The sequence below is a fragment of the Harpegnathos saltator genome, unplaced genomic scaffold (genome assembly GCF_003227715.2).
Source record: "Harpegnathos saltator strain DR-91 unplaced genomic scaffold, Hsal_v8.6 scaffold845, whole genome shotgun sequence".
NCBI lineage: Eukaryota > Metazoa > Arthropoda > Insecta > Hymenoptera > Formicidae > Harpegnathos > Harpegnathos saltator.
The window spans coordinates 593,451-616,511 of record NW_020230699.1 but is presented as its reverse complement, the minus strand read 5'-3'; the positions used below and the strand labels follow the sequence as shown (position 1 = coordinate 616,511).

General features: G+C 46.0%; 1 protein-coding gene across 6 annotated transcripts in view; it reads right to left on the bottom strand.

The window, feature by feature from the left end:
* Positions 1 to 23,061, bottom strand: part of Nmdar2 (glutamate ionotropic receptor NMDA type subunit 2) — a 126,353-nt gene that overhangs the window by 57,792 nt on the left and 45,500 nt on the right. For 5 of the 6 annotated variants that reach the window (XM_025307311.1, XM_025307313.1, XM_025307312.1 and 2 more), the window contains 4 exons: positions 7,724 to 7,902; positions 6,338 to 6,755; positions 3,448 to 3,631; positions 2,377 to 2,515 (listed from right to left, as the gene is read on the bottom strand). In XM_025307311.1, coding sequence (XP_025163096.1) covers positions 2,377 to 2,515; positions 3,448 to 3,631; positions 6,338 to 6,755; positions 7,724 to 7,902 — 920 coding nt within the window. Of the gene's footprint in view, positions 1 to 2,376; positions 2,516 to 3,447; positions 3,632 to 6,337; positions 6,756 to 7,723; positions 7,903 to 19,210; positions 20,114 to 23,061 lie in introns of those variants that run through there. The other variant, XM_025307315.1, reaches the window with a different exon arrangement.

The window sequence follows — 23,061 nt, the reverse complement described above, 5'->3', positions numbered from 1 at the left end:
TTGCGAAAACTTAATACTACTGTTAAAAACTCCTTCGTGCACAGAGCTAAAAATCTCAGTCGGATACTTTCACCGACACTTTACGAAGGTAATCCCGGGGTGCAGGATACGGATAAAAGGACGTGCGGCGAAATTGGATTATTTTCTGTATACTTATGCGTGTGTGTGTGTGTGTGTGTGTGTAAGCGCACGAACGTGTACTTTACAGTTCGCTCAAGCAGAGCGACTCATCACAGATACGAGTAGTAGTCAATCGATTGGATCTGCCATCAGGACGATGTCAAGACCAGATAATGAATGACAAAAACTGTGAAAATGCTGAAAACCTGGCGCGCTGCTCATAGTTCCCGAAAACAAACGGTTCATAGTATATTTTTCAGCACGGATATTTTTACGAACAACTTTGTGTGCGCTTCGCCGTGGCCGTGTTTTTCCGTCACTTTTGTTTTTACAGGTCACTCTTATCTACGCACCACAGCTTTCTAGGTGAACGAAAAATGTAGCGGTGACCGTCGCGTGTACGCGGCCGCGTAATAATATATTTATATAATTAATTGCACCTTGCTCCTCGCTTTGCGAGCGCCCTGCAGAGACGAAATATCTCGTGTGTGCCGTTTCGCCGTGCAAAACTGCTCGGCCGCGACCGCGAAAGCGGTGCGCCTTAAGGAACGCTTTTACGCTCTCGTGATATGCTCTCCCACACGTTTTGCCTTTCTCTTGCCGTCTATTTCTCTCTTTCTCTCTACCGGCATACACGGGAAATTAAAAATCATTTAAAAGGCGAGCTAGTCTTGCCGAGAGCAACTCGCGCTCGTGCAGGTCGAGGACTCACGCGACAGAGAAGACACTCTCAGGAGGGAGAGGAGGATCTTTCTCGAGCGACCGCGCACGCCTCGATATCTCCTTCGCCGGGAATTTCCGTAGTGCGCATTAAGGGATGCTGTAATAGTTTTATCTAGCGAAGCACCGCGGAGATATCCCGAGCGTCTCGCGTACGTGACAATTGTGTCGCCGCTCCCGGGCAACGGGTGGGAGAGAGGGAGGGAAGGGGTGGGTGGAGAAGGCTCGTATCCTGAAATATCTTGCGAGCGGCAATTCATAACGCGATTACGAGCCATCCGAGCCTGACAATTTCTCGGGAGCGTCAGAGCAGAAACGTGCCCGCCTCTTCGCTCCGCGACGAGAAGCCAACCGCTGAGGTCGCGGGAAGGGAAGAGAGAGGGAGAGAGAAAGAGACTTAAAAACCTCGCCCTATTACATTAAGTTATTAATGCGGATTATCCGCTGCCGGCGACTGCGCGCGTCCGCAAAAATGCGGAGGGCCACGGATTATAATGAGGTCACTGCGTCGATCCTCGCAAAACGACCTAACGCTCTTCTCGTTTGTGGTTCTTCGACGGCGATGCGCGCGATCGCACGGTGGTGGGTGCCGACGGCGACGACGGCGACGACGACGACGAGCGCGATCGACGGCAAAAGGACGGCTGAAGTTTACCGCAATTTCGCGGCTCGGCGCCGCAAATCCAACGAGCGACGAAAGAGAGACGCGATCGCGCGTTGTGCACTACACCGAGTTCCCTTTAAAGCTTTTCGGCCGAGAGCGAGATAAATTCCTGTCCTTTCGCGCGACACCGCTATGCGCGTTCGGCTCTCGACGCCACTTTGCACTCCACGCTAAAGGAATATTTTTCCACAAGGGAATTTCGCCCGGAATGCCCTCTCTCCCCCAAAATTGCAACTCGGCGGCCCGCTGCTTTCGAGTTCGCTCGCCCTCCAGTACAATCGCGAATATTGGCTCTCGACACTTGTCACGACAACGTCACGTTAAAAAAGGAGAGAGGAAGAGAGAGAGAGAGAGAGAGAGAGAGAGAGAGAGAGAGAGAGAGACAGAAGAAGAATAAACACGACTGAAAAATCGACTGATATTGCGAGCGTCGCCCGATTGGCGGGTTTTATCGAAACGAATAAAAAGTAAGTAGAAGGGTCATCGGTGTTATTGCAATTCTCACTCGCGGTGTGATAACGATTCACCGAGCGGCAAAGGGAAATTCCCAGCGCGCGATTGCCGGCCGATCGGTATATCGATGGGGCGTGTGTGAGCTCTTTGCAGCGGGAGTTCTTTTCGCTTGCTCTGCAGAATTTATGCAGATGTATGCAAACGCCTGATTGCATTAATAGCGTCGCGTATGCGCGCGAAGAAAACCGCCCGAGAGAGATCCCCCGTTGTCGAGTTTCGTCTTGTTGCTCCGGCGCTTCGCTTGAATTATTCGGCCCGTCTTTATATATTTATTTGCGAGCGCGCGACTAGCAATAGCTTTCGGTGACTCGGTAAAGTTTCGCGGCTGGTAAAGTACATGCGAAATAATTCGGGCTCACCTCCTCCCAGACGAGCTGCTTGCTAACTCCCGGACGGAGGTTCATAATTTTCAACTCCGCCGCCTTCAGCACGCCGTCTTGAGTGAACTCCACATTCGGCTTGCCTTGGTCACCCTCGACGGAGACGTTTTTCAAGTATCTAAAGGGATTAGAGGGAGAGAAGAGGGTTGCGATCTGCTAGGATACACGAGACAGAAACTCGCCGAGTACTTTGAAAATTACAATAAGGACTCAAGAGGTTCGATGTACAGGGTGACCCGCGTAAAACTGAACAAACAGGCTACAAACAAGGAGAATTCTAAGAGAGAATTCCGCTTGACATGTATGATGACATTCTTCACTCAAGCGAATTCACCGAGTCATGGAGCAAGCACGTGCCTACTTTTATTTCAAACAGTGGTGCGATAAAAGTTACACCAACAGCGATTATTTCATCATCTTTTTACTAAAGTTCATCCAATTAAAATTTTAAAGCTATCCTCTAACACTCTACCTTTCAAGAGGGATGAATGAGGGTAAGTTTTAACACAGATTTAAAGACCCCCGAGATTTATAGAATTCAATGAAAATTGATCTTGGAGGGTCTCGGGGGGTATTAAATTGTATACGCAGACCACCCTGTGTATATTCGCGCTTCGATGAGATGGATAATAGAAAGAAATTCGAGAGAGAATAGGGTACTTTCGACGCGCGATAAAACTTGGTAATCCTTTCAAACGACTTGAAGACAATAAGTCGAGCAGCGAATACATCGGCATTGAAATTTTAAAGTGTGGAAATTTGACAGTAGGACGAGCAAAATACTGATTCTTCGACAGGTCTTTTAAGAATTGAATTACACGTCATGTTTCACACGCAATCCTGAGAATTTGCGAGATCTCGTAAAAGTCAGTGAATTCACCGTGCGAGGGTGAGGGAGGAGTCCCACGTCTGACGAATCTTTCCGAAGGGAAACCCCTCTACGATTCGAAGAGAGGAGGGGGAGAAAAAACGAGCGAAGGGAAGAAGAAAAAAGAGGCCGACGGGCGAACAAAGCTCTCGACATTTTAGCGGAAAGTTACGCGGAATTACTTGAAAAACAAATCCCCCGTGCTCCAGCGCGACTCGCCGGCGACCTCGCAGCTCAGTTGAGTGTTCAGGCTGCGATTCGCATTTTTCGGATCGTTGACGAAGTCCTCGACGCCGTAAGCGTAGACCTTGATTGCCGTGGTGATTTCGCTTACTAGGCTCTCGCTGCTTGTATCGAAATGCACGCCTGCAAGAGAAAAAAAAGGGAAAAGAACATTGCATTGGTTCATTAAAGCGGGTTTATTAAGAGCGAAGATTCCCTTTATTTTTCGTTTTCTTTCCTTGAGTGAAGGCGATTGAAAACAAATGAGCATATCGAGCTTGCGATAAATCATTCAGAAGACACAGATTCTATTTCTCAATATGGTTATTGAGAGCAACAATGCCCGGCCTCTTTCTATATTCGCGGTCGCCTTGTGTAGAGAAATTGGATTCTTCAAGTAGTCGGCTTCTCTGCGACTAGCGTTCTCGCTCGCGTTCATTCATTTCTGGGCAAACGGCGCGCCGTCGCGCGACACCGCCGCCGGAAAAATACGCGGTGCGCTGTTAAAATATAATTTTCTTTTTCCCCTTTTGTGCGGAACAAAATCTGTCTCTCGGATTTTGTAGTTTTTCGCAAATTTTTTTGCTTCGAATGCGCCGGAGTAGCGTTCGCAATTGTCGTCCGGTGGAAATTCGGAATTTCTGCGAGCAGAAACGCGAATCTGACGCGGCATCGTGTAATAAACAATGAACGAGATTCTCTCCGATTCTTCGGAATTTTTACGCTAAATTTGTTCGCTCAGCCGGCCATAATTCCCGCTGACAATCTTATTTCGCCTACGGTATTCGTTACAGCGACGGCTGCCGCGCCCGTAACGGGAGAGAATACCGACGACGATGATGACGAGCGTGCGTTTGTTCTGCTCTTGTTGAAAAACCTTTCACCGGGGGCTCACGCTTCGTGTAAGACTTTTTGTCCGACGAGATTTTTACGCGCGATGTAACAGCATATTCCCAGTCGGATTTCCATAAATATCGAAAGTGCCAGCGGAAAAATGTAAGAAATGTCGGCGATTCGTGCGGCGAATCCTCCTAAAATCGCCTTTTCCTCTTTGCCGCTGCGAGGTGGAGCCGCGGAAATCGAGTCAACAAGACTTACTTGTACCGTATGAATACGTCCGCCCGCGGACGTGCTACTCGTCGATCCGAGATTCGCGATCTCGGTTCTGCCAACGGTGGTGCTTTCGTGACACCCTTCGCGAACGCCTCGTGTGAGAGGTGAATTTCTCGATGGAAAGATATTTCAGATCCGTCCACCCTCTGCTTCCTCTCGCGTTAATCGAAATAAATGCGGTTCGGCAAATCCGGTGCGAATAAACTCTCGGGGAAAACACGAGGAAGAAATATGAAATACGAATTCTTTCAACTCGTTTGCTCTGTGTCTCTCTCTCTCTCTCTCTCTATCTCTCTCTCTCTCTCTCTCTCTCTCTCTCTCTCTCTCTCTCTCTCTCTCCGTGCGGCTTTCACACAGCAATCGCGAAATTTAAGAACGCCAAGTGTTTACGTTCCATATCGTGCGAGTTTACCGCGCTAGTTTTAGCCCGTGGAAATTCAGACGCGAGAGATTCAGCATGAGTTATGTTATTCCGCGTAGCTCGCTGGCTGGAATTCGTCGAATTTATTTTTCCCTCAAGGATATTCCCGGAAGAGCGTCTCGGGGAAGGAGTCAATTTTTCTATTTCCGTGATTCTGGTCATGGTGTGAATAACTTCTCCGTCTATCGGCACGAGAAACCATATACTCCCGCCGATAAAAGACGTATTCTGAATGTTAACGCGAGCGATGTAACGGCTTTTAACTCCGTCGCGATATGTTCGCGCATTCAAATGCGATCGAGGATAATAATCGTACGATTCGAGTGAATTCTATCTCGTCGAAATCACCGACGGATATTGCAGTCTTTTATTCTGCTATCCGCACATTTATTCGCAACTCATGTGCGCTGAATAGGAGAACTAAGGACCAAAATACACGACGGCAAAATTGCGGATTTGATACGCGATTAACAAAACTCGTAATTAAAACGTCGTCCTCGCTACGGTGGGACGGTGCGGCGGTCGAGAATTATTCCCGAATCCCTGAATCACGGGATATAAATGCGTCGAGCTCTTCTTTTAAACATCATTTCAAGCGTAAATGTCTTTCACGGTCATTTGATTACGTTTTAATTACATTCAGTGTTTCTTCATGTTGAAGGACTCTCCGCGAGCGACACGATACGACCGAGTAATTGCCTCTCATTCGAACGCACAATTTTCCCATTGAAGATACTCGCGGCGAGGACTTTTAATGAAGATTACGAAAAATTGCGCATACAACGAATATACAAGTTATAATTGACAACTTGGGTATAACAACGGCGTAAGTCAGATTCGCTGAACGCCGCTGTTAGCCTCACAAACTTCATTTTCGAAAGATCTCTGAGCTTCTATTATAAACTTCAATCTCGGTATTATGAAACTACAAATAAGACTTATCCCGCCTTCTCTCGTCGTTATTTTCTTTCGAATTATTCAAAGGTTAGAGACTATGAACTGATTGCTTTCAAAGCTAAGTTTCAAGCAAAGTTCGCGACATATTCATGCCATTGTCGCGTTTGACTCTTCGTCTGTTTTTTTCTTTTTACCAAATCGACTGAAAGATCAATCTTTATACTCCAGAAAGCCACCGCAGTGGTGGCAGCGGAGGTCTCTGATCTTTTTTACCTATTATTCTTTACCCTTTGACATTAACGAGATAGCTCTCGTTTAAATAAAGGTCGCCCTAGAAACCGCCCGAACTGCAAAAATAATTAAAAGGACTGCTGAAAACGAAGGATGCGCGCAACGCTTAGAATTTCGCAATGGCTCACCTAACATTCCAACCGGAAACTGGCTGGGAGTCTGCAGATTCTCGATGACGCTCTGCGTGACCACCCACACATAATTCTCGCCGGTAATTTTTTGATCGGTCGCGGCGCTCAAAATGCTGGTGGCCTCCTCCCTGGTCGAGTACAGTAGCATCACCCTGGACTCGCTCTTGATCAGCTCCTGCAGGTCGTGCCGTGGATCGGTGACCAGAATGGCGCTCAGTATGGTAAACTTGAACGTGTCTTGCATATCGGAGATTCTCTCTCTAACCGCTTGTATGAAGTCGTCGTGACCAGCTATCTGCGAGGTGACTATGCTGAACTGATGCCACTTGTACCTCTCCAGGATGCTCAGCATCGCCGCGGTCTGATGCTCCAACGACGGCGCCAGCTGCAGCTGCAGGCTGCTCTGCGATGCCCGCTGCAAGCCAACGGAATTCTCGTTATGTTTCGCGGATCCTGCCGACGAAGCGGCTGCGCCCGGACCGAGCGACGCACGTTTCTTTTGCTTTCCTTTTTTTTTTTCAACGAGAGAACCTTGGGACAGTCCGATTTCATATTGCGACACAAAAACACCCTCCGCGAAAGAATAAACTGTGGGAAACCAGTGTTATTGAAACCGCTTGTTTGAGCTCGTACATTTTTCGATGTGGCGCGAAAGATACTTTGGCGCAAAAATGATAAAAAAATAAAAATAAAAAATACGACAGAGAAAAAGCAGAACTCGCGTACGCGAATAGATGTTATTTGCGCGTCCGGCGAGAATATAGTAAATCACTCGGGACAATTAGAGAATTGCACGGAACGAATAGTTTCATTAAAATGTTTTTATAACTTCAAATAATATCAAAGCACGAGGAGAAGTAGTGAAAATATGAATATATTCGAGGTCGAAAAACGCGCTGAAAGAGAAATTGAAAGATTATACGATGACATAACGGAAGAATAGATGAATAGATGCATTTTGTGTAATCTTGGTGTAAGACTCGTCTGAGCACACATAAAAACATCGTACAAACTGAACGAATATTATTCAAATTAAAGCAATGTATATAATAGAAAATATTAACAACAAACAAATGGATGAAAAGTCAAACAATCGAATGAAAAAGAATTTAAGAATATTTAATAAATAAATTCGCCCATATACAGAGAGAGATATATTTGGAAAGTCAGCAGAGAATAATGGTACAGATTAAATAACCGTAAAGAACCAAAGAAAAAGAAGAAGCAGGAGCGTTAAGTGCGATTGTCCAAGTGAAGTGGAGAGAATGCTCAGAAAGTATTTCAAGCGTCTGTCAGGTGACGCGGGTGTTTGAGGAAGCAATTACCTAATTGTTTCACCACTTCATAAATTCTCGGACTTTTCGCCCGCGAGTTGCAACTCACCCTTTCGAGCCCGGAGTTATCAGCGTTCCACGCAATCACGGGGATTCCGAGGTAACCGGCCAATTGGAGAAAGTATTGAGCGCTGGCCGTACTACGTCCATATTTCTCGTAGTTCATAAGATATAAGATGGCCGACACGTTGACTGAGAGGAACTCCTTGCAAAGCGAGTCTAAAATCGCTGCAACATAAAAATTACCCGCGACACGATAAGCAATCGTTCCATTCGCGAAAGAGAGTCAACTCATTTTTTTTCGCTGTGTGTAAAAGGAGGAGAGAAAGAGAGGGAGAGAGAGAGAGAGAGAGAGAGAGAGAGAGAGAGAGAGATATTATCTCAGAAATATTCAGTTCCTACAATTCTCATAGGTAGAAATCTCCGCACGGAGACGATCGCGTCTGAACGATCTTTCAGTCGTCTCGACGTATCAAAATAATATTATATCGAATGCAAATTGCAGCGATTTACATGCGACTCGGTACGTCTGATTCTTTTCGGTTTTATCACCCGTTTAACCATCGACGCGATTCGACGACTGATAAAAACGACGATTGAGCGCGCGAGCAAATTACGATCATCCGGGCAGTCAAACGGACTTTTCCCGTTCATTAATGCCATTAAGTACAATTTTAGGTCAAGCGCCTTACACGTCGCTGAACCGCGGAAACAAAATGACTCGTACGGTTCGAATATTTTCTCCCATTTTCTCTCTCTCTCTCTCTCTCTCTCTCTCTCTCTCTCTCTCTCTCGCTCTCGCTCTCTCGTTCTCTCTTTCTTGTTGTACACAATTCTCGTCGCTCGCTCGCGCGGCGAGCGTTATTCTTCCCTCTGCCCATCTATTTTATTCGTCGCGTCTCTATCCGCGGCCATTTTTTCCAAAAAACATCGCGGGCGGAACGACACGGGATGCATTACTCTGCGCGGCCAGTGCGGATGCAGTCCCCGACTTGTCTAACGCAGCCCGACACGCTCGACCGACTGACCCGGTTTCCCGCTCGTTCCATTGTTCCTGTGCGATGCTGAGCTCCGTTCTTCTTCGATTTGATCCCGTTAATCTCATTTGCGCGGGAAGAATACGCGGCACAAAACGACCCGTATCGAATTATCCTCTCTCTTCCCCTCTCTCCTCTCTCTCTCTCTCTCTTCCTCTTCCGAAATAAATGGATTTAAATGAGCTGGAAGAACGATGGGTTTTGGTGCTCTCGGTGTTGCATCCCGGCAGTTCGCGGGAAATGTTCCCGTGATTTCCACGCTTCGACGCTTGCAGCGTTGAAAATCGATAGTCATGTGAAAGCTCTAATCGCGAGGCGGTGGAGATTTTGAAATAAGTCGAAATATTCGTCGTCACGAATGAAAATCGTTGCCTCTGAAAATCGACACTCTGGATGTTCCACGTGAGAGTCCGCTTTTTTTCGTGTTTTTCTATTTTTAATGTGCACACGAAATCCCCCGTCTCCTCCTCACTCGCAATATAACCGCGCGAGTCCACCGTGAGTTTTCACGAAAATACGCTGAAGTACGTGCATGGAGATAAACACAGCCATAGATTAAATTTGGCTCAATTGAATCCAAATGCGACGCGCGCATAAGCGCGCTGACCTCGACGTAACAGAGGCAGCGTCCGGTGTTTTGCGATCAGCAGGACGCGCGAGGGCAACGCTAATAAGCCCATTCGCCGGTGAATGTAAACTCGCGTTATATAATTTCTCGCGTCTCGACGGTCGCGTTTCACTCACGTGACCGAATGTACCCTCAGACGCGACGTAAAGGCAAGAGGAAGAGGAGTAAGAGCACAGCAGAGTTGTGCGCGCGATATGTTTCATGAAATACGAGCGTCCCTTCACTCTATCGAGTGTTCTAGAGAAGATCGATCGCCGAGTGCTCCCGTCAGTCGCCTCCGATACGGTCTTCAACGTCTGTCTATAATTTCGAAACAACTTGGCCGCGGAAGCAGCGTGCGCCTGAGGACGCGGCTGATCCTCGACTACAACTGCGAAAGTTCCGCGCTGCGCGTCATGAATATTCGAAGGGAAGATATTATATGTTTCCGCTCAAACTTTTCAATATCGGTTTTATCGTTCGTATTGCTTGAAACATGCTCGGCGAAACTTTTTTATACCCCCACAACGCTCTTCTGCGTTCTCGCGGCGCTCGATTATACGCGCCGACGGCCTGCTTCTCGATGAACACACTCCGTGTCCACTTACGATCGACTGCGCGAGCGATCTGCACTCTCACCGCCATCTCCGATCTCGGTAAATTCCGCGCGGGTCGACGGAAGGGAAATCGCAGTACTTTTACCTCGATAAACTTCGTCGCATCCGCCACTCGACGGGAAAATTTATTTACTGAAAATTGCTGAAAAGCGGATTATCCCGAATCGAAGGCGACTACGACCCGTTAAGGAAAAACTGCAGCACTCTTCATTTTATGCCGAATCTCTCAAATATTCGATCGTCAGGAGTTAATTAAGCTAACGAAATTTTTATGTCAACTGAACTTCTTTCATATTAATTGATTTAATCAACCACCTCATTCATGACGTTCAATTATCCACCCCTCACGTGTTCTATTCTAATCTCTTTATCTTGATATTTAATCTAGTTTTTGTTGCAATCACTCGGGATTTCTTACGTGTATCTTTAACTTTCGTTCTTACAGAACTTAACCCAGGTTACTGTAACTTGTCTCACTCCCTCCTCTCTCTCTCTCTCTCTCTCTCTCTCCCCCTTTCTCTGTTTCTCTTTCTCTTGCGCGCTTAATCACCGTCGGCTTACCCTCTTTCGCGATCGGAGTTATTTCGCAGTGAAATAATTACTAGAGTAATCCGCATGGCGCGTCGATGTCGTCGATTCGGCTCGAGAGTACAATTTAACCGCGTCATCTTCCATTCGCTGCGGTCTCTCCGCGAGAGACTCGGCGAGAATTTAATTAAAACAGCGAGCGCGCGGGCATTTCGATGATGATCGGGAACATTCGCGGGGTGTATATGTTCGCGCAACTACTCGTCTGTCTTTGATGTCGACGCCGTGAAAATATCTAGTTAATTAATTTGACTTGTAATATGACTACAGTTATACTACTCCTCGGTACGATATCAACACACACACGGGCGATGTATTATCATTTCAGGATAAAGCCAGGTGCGTGTTCGCACGTACCACCGTCAACAAAGCCGTGCATTATCGTTGACATGATGAAATAACGTTCGCGCAGCTCTTGCCTCGGATTAAACAGCAGTAAAAATAAAATCACTCGCAATTATGTGAGTGCTGTTGAATTATGCGCAGATCGAACTATTGTGCGACTCGTAGGTCAGAAGTAATACGTCGCTCGAGAAATAATTGGGAGATTGTTCCTTCGACGTCGTTATTAGGTAACACGTCGACCGCCCGCCGTGTTTCGTTAATTCACGTGTAAAATGTAATTAACTGCGCATAACAAATTAAATACAACCTCATTGAATACAAATGCGTGATCGATCGAGGGTCGACGAAACGAGCCGACGTGTACGTGCAAATTGCATTTATTCCTCGCCTCTTTAGAGAGTTGAGCGTCGGAAAAACTGAAATAATCAGTGAGAAGTTGTCAACGCGTTGCAGGATTTGCGTTTCAAATTGTTGAATATTTTCACTTGCCGTCGATCTATTCACGTCGCTGTCACATCGTTCACTCTTCTCACGTTCTCAAGTTACGTTGCCGAGTTATTACGCTTACATTTCGTGCGATCTTCCAAATTGTACACATATTTCGAGCTGTATTATTAATTACATTTGAATTGAACACGTTATCTCGTCTGAAGCACACGTGAGCCACAGCCCGACAGCCACTCGTGTATCTTTCTGCTGATTCGTGGTAGCCATATATTCCGCGAATCAGCATATTAAATCCATTGATGCGGCTTCGTTTCCCCACACGTGCAGTGTGCCCTGAATTAATCAGACCCGAATGTAGTGGCTAAATTCGTGCCAAGGAACAAATCGATTAAGGTGAGTTCCTTTGATCGGAAACTACCTCGACCCCGGTGTGTACTGCTGGCCGATGTCCCCTCGGCCATGTGTAATTCGTGGACATACGTTGTGTACCTACGACCCGTCGAGGTAAACTTCGATACGGGCAAAAACGACGAAATCGTGATTTCTCTCCGAGTCACGCCACGATCGAAAGAAATTGCGTTAAAATAATATGTTACTTGCAGAAATGCAAGTGATTTGAAAATTACAATCTCCAACTAGGTGTACATTATTTAAAGCTCTACATATTGCTCATCGCGATCATTAATTTGTTATCTATTGTTCACAGGTGGGTCGTAGTTTTACTCTGAGGGAATAACGTTTGATTAGATTTATTTATCTATAGTTTATGTATTCATCATCTCTCACGGTGGACTGTATTTTTTATCTACAAACGATGTTTGTTATTTTATGCCACGAAATATCTGTCTAATGTTTTTTGCGCGTACCTTGGCCGCGCGTGTAAAAATGGTCAAATAAATTCGGAATAACAGACCGGACAAACGAGTGCACACATATACGCATATACGTATGTACGCACAAATATCGATGTCTAAAAATCATATCGATTGTAAGAGAAAATATGTCACACATTTTCAAAACTTGCTAGTGGAATTTATTATTTATCGTCAGGTGGTATATCCGAAAACAATAAAAGTTCAAAGTGGGCGGCGGGACCGAGGAGTCGAAGCCGCTTGTTTTAAACTCTCGTCAAGTATTATTAACGGGGAGGATTATTTACGGGCGGTTAGTGTTCGGTTTAAACCGATAACTGAGTTATTTACGACTCTGCGTGTTTTGCCACGAAAATTAATAATTCCTAGAGGAATGCTGGATTCTCGCTTCGTACAGCAGGTGGCATTTAAATTGGACGCTTCGCAGATCCAATAAATGCGGCCGGCCGACGCTCGTCTGGTCGACTCGTCTGCCAAATTAACGTTCGTTTTTATTTCACTCTAAACAGCTGCGTGTAATCATTTTCCCTCGCGTTTGTCATTAAATTATGCGAATCCCTCTTCCTTCGTTTCCTCCTCTCTTTTTCTTCTTGTTCTTAACGCGCCGATAATCAGTCTCACCGATGATGTTACCGGTAATCGTTGTCGCGCGATTTAACACAATCCGTCGAAATGTTCACGACACATCAACAACTGAATGCACTTAATGCGAAGTCGATGTGTGTCGTCGGAATCGCTTTTGCGTTTTGCTATAATTGTACTCGCGCTGACCACCATATTTGCGAACAATCGAGCACGCGATTCCGCTCATTCCGGACTATCAATAATAACTAGGACACATCTGCTGAACGCGAGGATCAGAAATCGGCCGCATTTATTCGGGACGACAATTACCAGCCCCGATAACGACAATCCTATGATAAATTGAGGATTCCACGATGTTAGCCGCGGAGATATTTCGCTAGTAATTACAATATCGCTAATGATTACACCGCCCGTACGACCGGGGACATCGGCCTGGGGAACGCCGCCGCCTTGCCGGTTGCGGCGCGACAACGTTCGTGCATCGATAATCGGTTTAACCGCGTACTAATTAATCAGCCAATTCCGAGCGTTGCACAGCAGCTTTCTGTGACATCACGATCGATTTCTTTACGAAAATATTGCTTTCCGAAATAAATATCGGCATGCCAGCGTGCACGCGAGAGCAACCAACTCCCGTCCGGTTGTGGAAGCGCGCACACTGGCGGCGCGTCTGACCACACTCGGTCTCGTTCCACTCTGGACGGATACACTGGTAGAAATTGGACCTCGCTTAACTGCGAGACAGCAAATTTGTATTTGACGTCGCTGTTGGTCAGTAATGTAATGTAACGCTGTCGCTTCTCTCACAGTGGCCAGATAAATAAACTAGCTGATGGTTAAATAAAAAGAAATTGCAGTGACGGAATGAAAAATCGCAACTAGTTGTCAGCTGATGTAACATTCACTTCTGTTTTTCTCTCTTAAAAATTTTCTAATAAAATAATGTAGCCTCAATTTTGGTTTGTTCTCTACTTCTAAAATGTTATTAGCGAATACATATGTATTGTATAGAATATATACAATACATACAGGGTGTGCTTGAATTCTGACCAAAGAGATTGTTACCGTTTGTCGCGAATAAAATTAATTTTCACATCATGAATGTCTAGTCACTTACTTGTGAAACACTAATGAATAAAATATATTCTTTTTAACTAGTTTGACAAGACAATTGTATCTCAGAAATATACTATACGTTTGAGGATATGTATTTGCTAAAACATTTATATTTATTTTTTTATAATCTATCCTGTGAGTTTGTCAGTGGAGTTGTATTTTGTAAATAATATCTTGTTATATATCTTGAGATAGACATGGTGTCATATTTAATACGCAATGTTCTCTCTCTCTCTCTCTCTCTCTCTCTCTCTCTCTCTCACTCTCTCTCTTTCTCCCAGACAATGGCTGCATGACAAACCGATTCGGCATTTCACCAAATAATCAGCCAGTAACGAGTTACTAACGAGGTAGAAAATTTAATCTAATCTGTACTAGTTAGCTTTGACTATAGCTTTGACTCAGTCTGGCCAGTTCCACCCAAATTACATTTCTACTTGGGATATTGCGCGTCCGCTCAGGACGTTTCCTTTCTCGGCCCATATGGTCGGCTAATTGAAGACTGCAATTGCCTCAATGGCAATCTTGCTACACATTCCAACGTATTCAATAGGAAAGTAAAAAACATATTTCCTGAGAATTATTATAATAATATGATAATATTGAATATAATATAGTTGCAGTGAAAACTCTGCAATACCACAATATAATTTCATTGAGATCAGATTCTCTTATTGGATACGGGATACGTTGCGAAACTCGTCGAAGAAAAATGTCAGAAGCTTTAATCAGTCGACTGTACGGCTTGAACAAATTAAATTGTATCCGTCCGGCGCGGCGATAAAGCCTGCTCGAGACGAAGATGCAAGGGAACGTAACTCTTTAGGATTCTCGAGGACGCACGTCTGATGATAAATGCGACTGAAATTAAGCGATCGCGCGTTTGCCAAGAAATAACACTTCTGTGATAATTAAAGTTTCCCCCTTGGCAAAGTCTATATCGTACGACCGCGTGTTTTAAACTCAGCGGAGTTTGATTAGACGTTGCTTCATTACATCTATTGTTCGGGCGCGCGTGTTCGAAACGATCGTAGGCGACGCGCATGAAAGAGCACCAATTTTATTTCAGATTGTTGATTTGTTTTTGACGAACTATTCGGTCATGTGTTTGAAATCGAGCGAAATTTTGCACTCACAGTCACGAATAATTATATAATTTCTCTCTTGTTTGTTGCATAATTCCCTCTTTTATGTACGATATTTTCAGCGCGCATTTAGAAATGTACGTAATAACAATGCGCCGTGGTAGTAATTCAGCAAATTTGTACGAAGCGCGGAATAAACATCCCTTTCGGAAACAACGATCGTATTTGATGAAAAGAAAAGAGATAGGTAGCAAGAGAGGAAGGGGGGGGGAGAAGGAAAGGTGAGCTAGTGAATTATGCAAACGAATAAATATTGCTTAATTGCCATAACGCGTATTGAGGATTCGTGTGCGTTCTTTAATTATTCCGGCTCGTTCATCCGATGCGTTTTTTCGCACGCACACGTGTGCGTGCGAACGCCGCGGCGCGGTTGGTTCGCCGTAAACCGTAAATCCCGAAGTTCTACTTAATTAGAAACCGTCCGAGAAAGAGCCGGCGGAGTTACGCGTCGCGAGGTGCAAGGGCTCGGGCGATAAAAGTGCGCGGTGATGGCGATGGTTCTCGAGCTGCCTCGCCGTGAGGCACAAATTGACGGAGCAACTTTAGTTGATTGCGCTTCTACACGTGTTCTCGGTAAATTTCTTAATCTAAAAGCTCAGCTCGGTCGGCAACGGGGTGCTCGTAAACACAAAACTAACGAAAGTTAATGACTAACACATACACACAACCGCACAACAGGAACGACGCGAGCTCGATCGATAGTCTCACAGGTCGTTTTCACTGCGGAAACGCGATCGCTGCTATTTGATCGCTCGTGACGGTAGTACCGTTGTAATCCTCGAAGAGAATCTGACCGAAAGCTATATACGATACCGACTACATTGGCGGCGTTCGATTACAATACCTCCTCCTCCGTCATACCTTAACCCTTTCGTTAGGACAGATATTCACCGCCTCTGCGGTATCTCACTCGTCGACCGACAGAGTGCTGATCGCGAGAGCACTTGTGTGCATTTAGAGGAAAAAATGGCCGATACCAATACAAAATAAATGCGTAGAGTTTATTAGTTAAAAAACATTGCCGTCGGCGGAAAGCCGACAGATTATTTCGGGAAATGAGTTACTTTTCGTCAACGACGAGACCGAGAAAAGAACGAAAGCGCTCAGCGGCTGTCGACGTTATATTTGACGTTCGAGCCGAAGAAGCACGAAACCGACACCTTCGATCAAGAGCTCGAAATCGCAGCGGAAACGTCGGGTCTTGTCCGACGGTGATACTTTCGGCATGGCAAACATGAACGTCTTCGTGCGAGACGTGCATAATTCTATTTAAGGGAGGCGGCGCATTTAAGGGAGGCGGCTGGGAGTCGACGCTGGACGTCGTGATCACTCGAGCATTAATAACGCGATCGTTTTCGCTGTCACTTCGCTTCCGCCATCCTTCTTCCACGTCAGCCGGAAGAAAGTGATTTAAAGTTCACAGCGCCGTTGCGCTAAGCCTGCACGCGGACATTTTATAAACGCCGGGATTGAGCGGCAGTCGGCCGCCTTCCAAACGGTCCGGCGGGAAGTGAGAGAGAGAGAGAGAAGCGGCATTCGAAGCGAGAAGTATATATACCGGGTGGACGGCGATCGCGTAAACACACCGACGCGACGGTGAGACCTCGCTATCGTGTGGATGTTAAGCCTGAAATATTGGCTGGTCGGGACATCTTCTTTCGGAGAGACGGGACGTGCCGATGTTAATTCCGACAGATCGTACATCACCGTCGCCGCCGACGCCGCACGGAACGGACAGGGCAGAACGCGGAGAAATATTTTCTCGCGGCGAAATCTTGCCGGTAAACGTCGGACGGGAAATTACGAGGGATTCTGCGAGCGTGCGTGTTTATGTTTGCTCGGGGATGTTCGCGCGCGGCGCGGGCCGACCTCAAACACCGCCGCCGAGTAATGACGAGGGATGCTGTCGACGTGGAGGCTGTCGAAAGTGATATTGCGCCTCGCGGATTGATCATTTCGGCGAGATGAAAAGCACCGCGGGAAAAGCGTCGCGCGGAAGGAGGAAGAGAAGCTCGCGATCCGGACGGCAGAGGAAGTTCGGTCGTCGAAAATAACGACGTGGGCGTGAGCGCGCTGCGTAAAACTTGGAACGCGCGGATTTCGCGTCGCATTATCTGCGTTAATGAGAAAATACGACGGAGCCGACGGGCGAGAGCCCGAGCTCAACATCGCCGCATTAGCGTCCGCCTTATTACCTCGAGCTGTTAGCCGAGAATATCAGCGTGGCATCTAGCGCCGTTATACCTCTCGCCGAGCAAACAGCTGCTACTCTTCAATCTCACGCGGCCGCAGTTTATTTACCTGTTGGAGCCTCATCAGGCTCCAACAAGTCACTCGGGCGCTCAGCTGCGCTCCCGTGTTTACCCAGGATCCCGTAAATCTTGTAATCTCATCTTCACGCCGATTAACGCAAGACGCAATGTCGCGCGTAACGGCCTGAAGTCATGGCGGGTGACCGAAGCGAGACCGGAACGAGAAGGATTCGTTCTCAAGACGCGATCTCGTTAATCGCTCGAGAGATTGTCACGTGTGAGCTTGAGTTCGGATGAACCTTGCCGCTGGTGGAAATTGCACGTCGAATGAGCCTCGTCTGGCCACGAGGTGGTAACGACTTTTGAAGACTTTTATGAAGTAACGTAATTCTTCAATCTCGATTTGCTACTTAATTTTTGTGTTCATTTAAATGCTGATGACGATCCGATATATGGCAGCTGAATTGTATATAACGGCGCTTTCCGTAAGTTAATTTCCCATTATAATGGCTCTTTATTACAATGGTGATGATTACACATAACAACACGCTCAAAAATTCCTAGATACAAAAGTTTAATCACACATTGCTTGATTTTCAAAAATTTTCAATTTTTCCTAAGTTAAGTACTCTTACGAATAATTCAGCTTATTGATCAAGGGGTTAAGTATCTGTGAACCAAGTGGTTAATGTAGTAGCCGAGTGGTCAAATGGCCGAGCTTTCCTTTTCATACACATATTCCACTAGTTTTAAAGATTTATGTCCACTACACGTTATGTTCCACTGTGCTCTACCAATAAACCTCCAATCAATAGACCTCCGGTCCAAGTTCACTGCCAAGACTATACCGCGATATTAGTAATTTTCAGTATTTCTTTTCATTTTCTCCCAACATCTTGAACCGAATTCCCTAATATCGTAGGTACCAGTTCCAAACGACCCTTCCCTTAAAGCGTCACTTTGCGCCAGATTTCTTTCCCATTACGTTGGAATTATGCCAAGCGCCAAGATCAAAATTTCGTGCGCCAGCTCAACATGTCCAAAAGTCATTTTGGTAGAATTACGCTAGATCTGGCAACCCTGCGCCTTGTTTACATCATATGTCTTGGACGTGGGTGACTCCCTCTTGGGAGTATCACTGTGGCTAAGGGAGAGCGGTGTCTAGCGGTGATGCGCGCGCCGAGTAATTCCGCGACTGTATAATGGAGTCCCTGCGTGAAAGTTGTGGATCTTTCTCTCCCGTTCTCGTGAACAGCCATTATACCGATCAATCGATAAATCGAGCGTCGCCGGCGCATTCAATGTCTTCCCGATATATGGTTTGTCTAATAGAATAGATAACGCCGTATCTGCTCCATCATATGCGATATGTAATGATCAGACGACGACTAGACACCACAAAAGCAACTCTACATTTCAACGAATAATCAGCTAACAACAAGCTAGGAAACTTAATCTACCGGTCGCCTACTAGCTCTACTAGCTAGATGACGAGAGCATCAGCTTTTCGTTCAGACTGGCTACATTTACATTTCTACGCGGGAACGTAACCGCGAGCAAATGAAATACAGAAATCTGTCTGTATATCGAGAAATTCATATCGGGACGATATGCCTCTCTCCCGCAATGTCAAGAATAACTATTTGCTCTCCCCTCTTCCAACGTTTTCTTTCTCGTTTGTGTTCATAAAACATATATTGATGCAGACCGATCGGTCAAAGTCGAATCTCTTTTCTACACATACGCATACACGCATACAATCAGGAGTACGTCGTATTCAGTATTTGTATCTCAGAGACAACTTATCGTTTGACCGAGGAACCTGCAAAATAACTGCCGTAAGAATATTAACTGTTTTGCCAAGGAACAAGATGACCGCTCGTCCTCATCAAGAGCAAGATCGTCCGTCTCGAAGAAATATTTACCTGTTGGGCTCGGCGTGAGTCTCATCATCGTGCTCCTGACTTGATGCTGCGTGAAAACATATTTGTCCAGAAAGGTAAACCTGGACTGTGCTTTGGTCTTAGCATGGCCTTTGTGCAGGTTGCCGACGGCCTTGTTGATCGCTCGCGTGTACTCCCGCACGCCGAAATTCGTATGCGGCACTATAAGGCCGACGGTGAGCTCCGGCAGCGGGTCGTCACCTTTGCTCGACTCCTGACGGCCGGAGTGACCGCTCATCAATTTCCGACTGTCGCTGATCGAGAGCTGGACGAGCGCGCCCACCGTCAGCAGGATGTAGAGCAGGCCGCGCATGTTTTTCTTTCTCTCGCTTTCTCTTTCTCTCTCACGTGAGACGCGAACGGACCGTCGTTGCTCTTCTGCCGCGGGACGACAATTTTCACCGGCCCGTCCCCGGGCCAATCAGGTACATGGTTGTCGACAAACGACGATTTTTAGATTACAAAGTATGGATCGAGCGCGAATAATCCGTGACACGCGCCACTCCGAGTCTGACGCACCGATTTAGCACCACAGCCGCGCGGGGACGCGCGTATTTTTTTCGCACTCTTGTCATTGTCATCGCGGAGGATCTCTTCTCTCTCTCTCTCTCTCTCTCTCTCTCTCTCTCTCTCTCTCTCTCTCTCTTGTTCGCGCACTGTCTCACTCGTCGAACTACCGCGCGGATCTCTCTTGGTTGTACAGTTGTCGTGTTCAATGTTCTCTCTCTCTCTCTCTCTCTCTCTCTCTCTCTCTCTCTCTATCTATCTATCTAATTATCTACATCTTACTTGGGACTTTTAATCGACGCATACGGAAAACACATATCACATTTCATCACAACGAGATAAGACACTTTAACGACATCATTCAACAGCATTTATATGATTATTATTATTATTATTATTATTATTATTTAACATTGAAAACTGTGATAAATATATACATGTATATATGTATATTCTTCATCGAGAGATTTGAATTTTTTTAAACAACGACGATATATTATATATTTCCCGGGGTAGGAAGACGAAATTTGATTTCACGTGAACAGAGGCTATAACGATACTTCATACAGAGACGTAGATTGGAAAATTTATAAAGTTCCGAGGAAACGTCCGTCGTCGGATCGCTGATGCTTGGGATGATACTGAAAGACAAATGAGATTTCGTTCCTTGAGCTGCCGCTCCGAGGATAATCCATGATCGCAAGTCAAGTCTCGAATACATTACATTTAAGTTTCAACGCAGTCTCTCTACTTTCGAAGTGTTTAAATAACCGAGCTTGTGTCTAAGCTCTCTCTCTCTCTCTCTGCCTCTCTTTCTCTCTCTTTATCTCTTTCCATAAGCTTTCACACAGCACTCGAGGTACTTAAACGTTTCACTAATTGGCTCCGAAAATCTTCTAATCCCTAGCCATATAGACGCTGAGCTCATCACGCTATTTAATTTCATTGTCTAATGATGCCCTTCGCCGCTCATTTGCTCGTTTGCTCATTCCTGCGAGACGCTCGCAATAACAAGGAAAGGGCAGCAGACGGATATCCAAACTGAAAATTGATGTAACGCGACGGTATCGGGCAGAGGAAGAGTCTCGCGAGGGGCGAAATCGAATTTTGTATGCGCGCGTCCGACGTCAAGCAATGACGTGGAAAAAGCGAAGTTCCCGGTTAAAAGACGCGGTAACACGACGCGATTGTCCGGCCGATAATCCGACAATAATTCTCGCCAATTCGCGCTCCGCTATAATTAGTATTTCTTTGCCGGGCGCCGGCAAGATTGGCCGGAAGCAATTACGACGCTTTCAATTAATCGGCTCGATAATTTCACGAGGATCTAGAGCGTCAGGACCGCGACTGAGCCAATTACTGAGATTTTCATCGGGCTGTGAGCTCGGCAGAGCCACTTCCCACGGCGTGTAATACCGCATTAATTGGTAATTATAGCGACGTACAGCGCGCCTACACTCGTTCGTCTTGTACATGCGTGTACTTTTGCTATCATTGCTGGGGACGAGAAAATCTAACTCGCTGGTCATCTAACGAAAAAACGCCACGACACGTCGAGACTGTTAATATCCGACATCGGATCTAATCTCTTTGCTCGCACTTTCCACACACACACACACACACACACACACGCACACGTACATCCTTCGAAACTTTTCCTCTCCTACTTCTCGTTCTCTCACTTTCTGTCTTTGTTATTGTCTTTCTCGAGACTCTGTTCTGTGCATTCGGTAACTGAAAGTGCCGGAAGCGGTGACTTCCCGCGAAGAAGTCAGATGCGAAGCGAGATGTTTCCTCTCGAGACCTCGTTCTTTCGATTTGTGGGATTGGGATGTTAACGATATACCCCCTCTTCTGTACTTTTTTCTTTTCTTTAAAAGTGTATGAGCTTGAACTCGTGTGGGGACTTTATTAAGTGTGGAATTTTTTTAAGTATCTTTACGATCCTATTCTTCATGAGGAATCACCTGCTCGTCGACAACATTGTTTTACTTCCCGTATACTCTGTTTCTCTCCCTCTCTTTTCGTTCAATGAGCGGTATGAAATGAATAACTAGAGAGAGAGAGAGAGAGAGAGAGAGAGAGAGAGAGAGAGAGGGAGAGGGAGAAGCAATCTAAATATATTTTGACATGAAACAGCCATAGGGGAGAGCTCGGGGGTCTCTATCGCTCCGAATACGCTCGTTAATCAGGCTGCTCGACAACGATATGACATACGACAGGATGGAAATACGCACGGAAAAAGCTGTAAATCCACGCGACGGGGATGTACGATCCCTATCGCGGGTCGTTTTCTCCCCTTCTGCCGTATATATTCTATCAGTAATAAAGTGCAGTGCGGAAGTCAACCACACGGCTACGTCGTCCAATTAACTTCGCCGATCGCCGGATGCTCGTTCTCATTCGCTCGCTCTCGCGAGCGGATGTTTCGGCATTCTCGCGTCCGGAGCGATGTAGAACAATATTCCTCCGGCTTCTATCCGGTTGCCGTGGGAATTAGACGGAGCGCGCGCGCGCGCGCACAATCGCGCGCAAGAAACCGAGAAAAATCGCGCACGCTGAGCTGATCGGATTTATGGAAATTGGCGCTATCCGCGCTGCACGGGGCCGATAAACGGCGAGATTTGCATCGCACAGAACGGCACGGAACATTTTATGATGGCGATGCGGACGGAATATCGAATTTAAAAGATCCATTATTATCCCGCAATATAAACGTTTTTGTACACCAAGCATGCGGGGACGGGTTACGATTATACGTGTGTCTGTGTGCACAGAGATATTTCTTTTTTTACAACTTCATCGGCCGTAGGAGGATTTCCCTCGCGTTCGATGCATCATTTACAAGTCCTCTTATTTCTGTTGCAGCGTCGCTATCAAAACGAGAAAATGAAATCGAATTGAGCTCATGCTATACGAACTGTTTATAAAAACCGGTCTTTTAATTTCTCGTGCAAATAAAAGCCCGAGGATGTCCGCGCTGATTTGCGTTTTCAACCTTCGCCGTTCGACGCGTACATAAAGTGTGTATCAGAGTTCGATTGAAAAATCGTCATGATTAAAATCCTTTGCGACCGGCAGATTTTGACGGCTCGCTCGAAAATTCCGTCGAACGACGACGCGAAAAGAATCCATTTATCTGGCGCAGTCAATAATTAATTGTAATTCTATTTGAATCCAGCACAGTTTCGTCGTTAATTACCTGATGTATGTGTTTATGTACGTGTGAAATGGAATGCCGAAATTCGCAAAGTAGCCGGATACTCGGGAGTCCAGCGATTTACACTCATTTGTTCCGTCAAAGTCAACGTGCTTTACAAAACGTA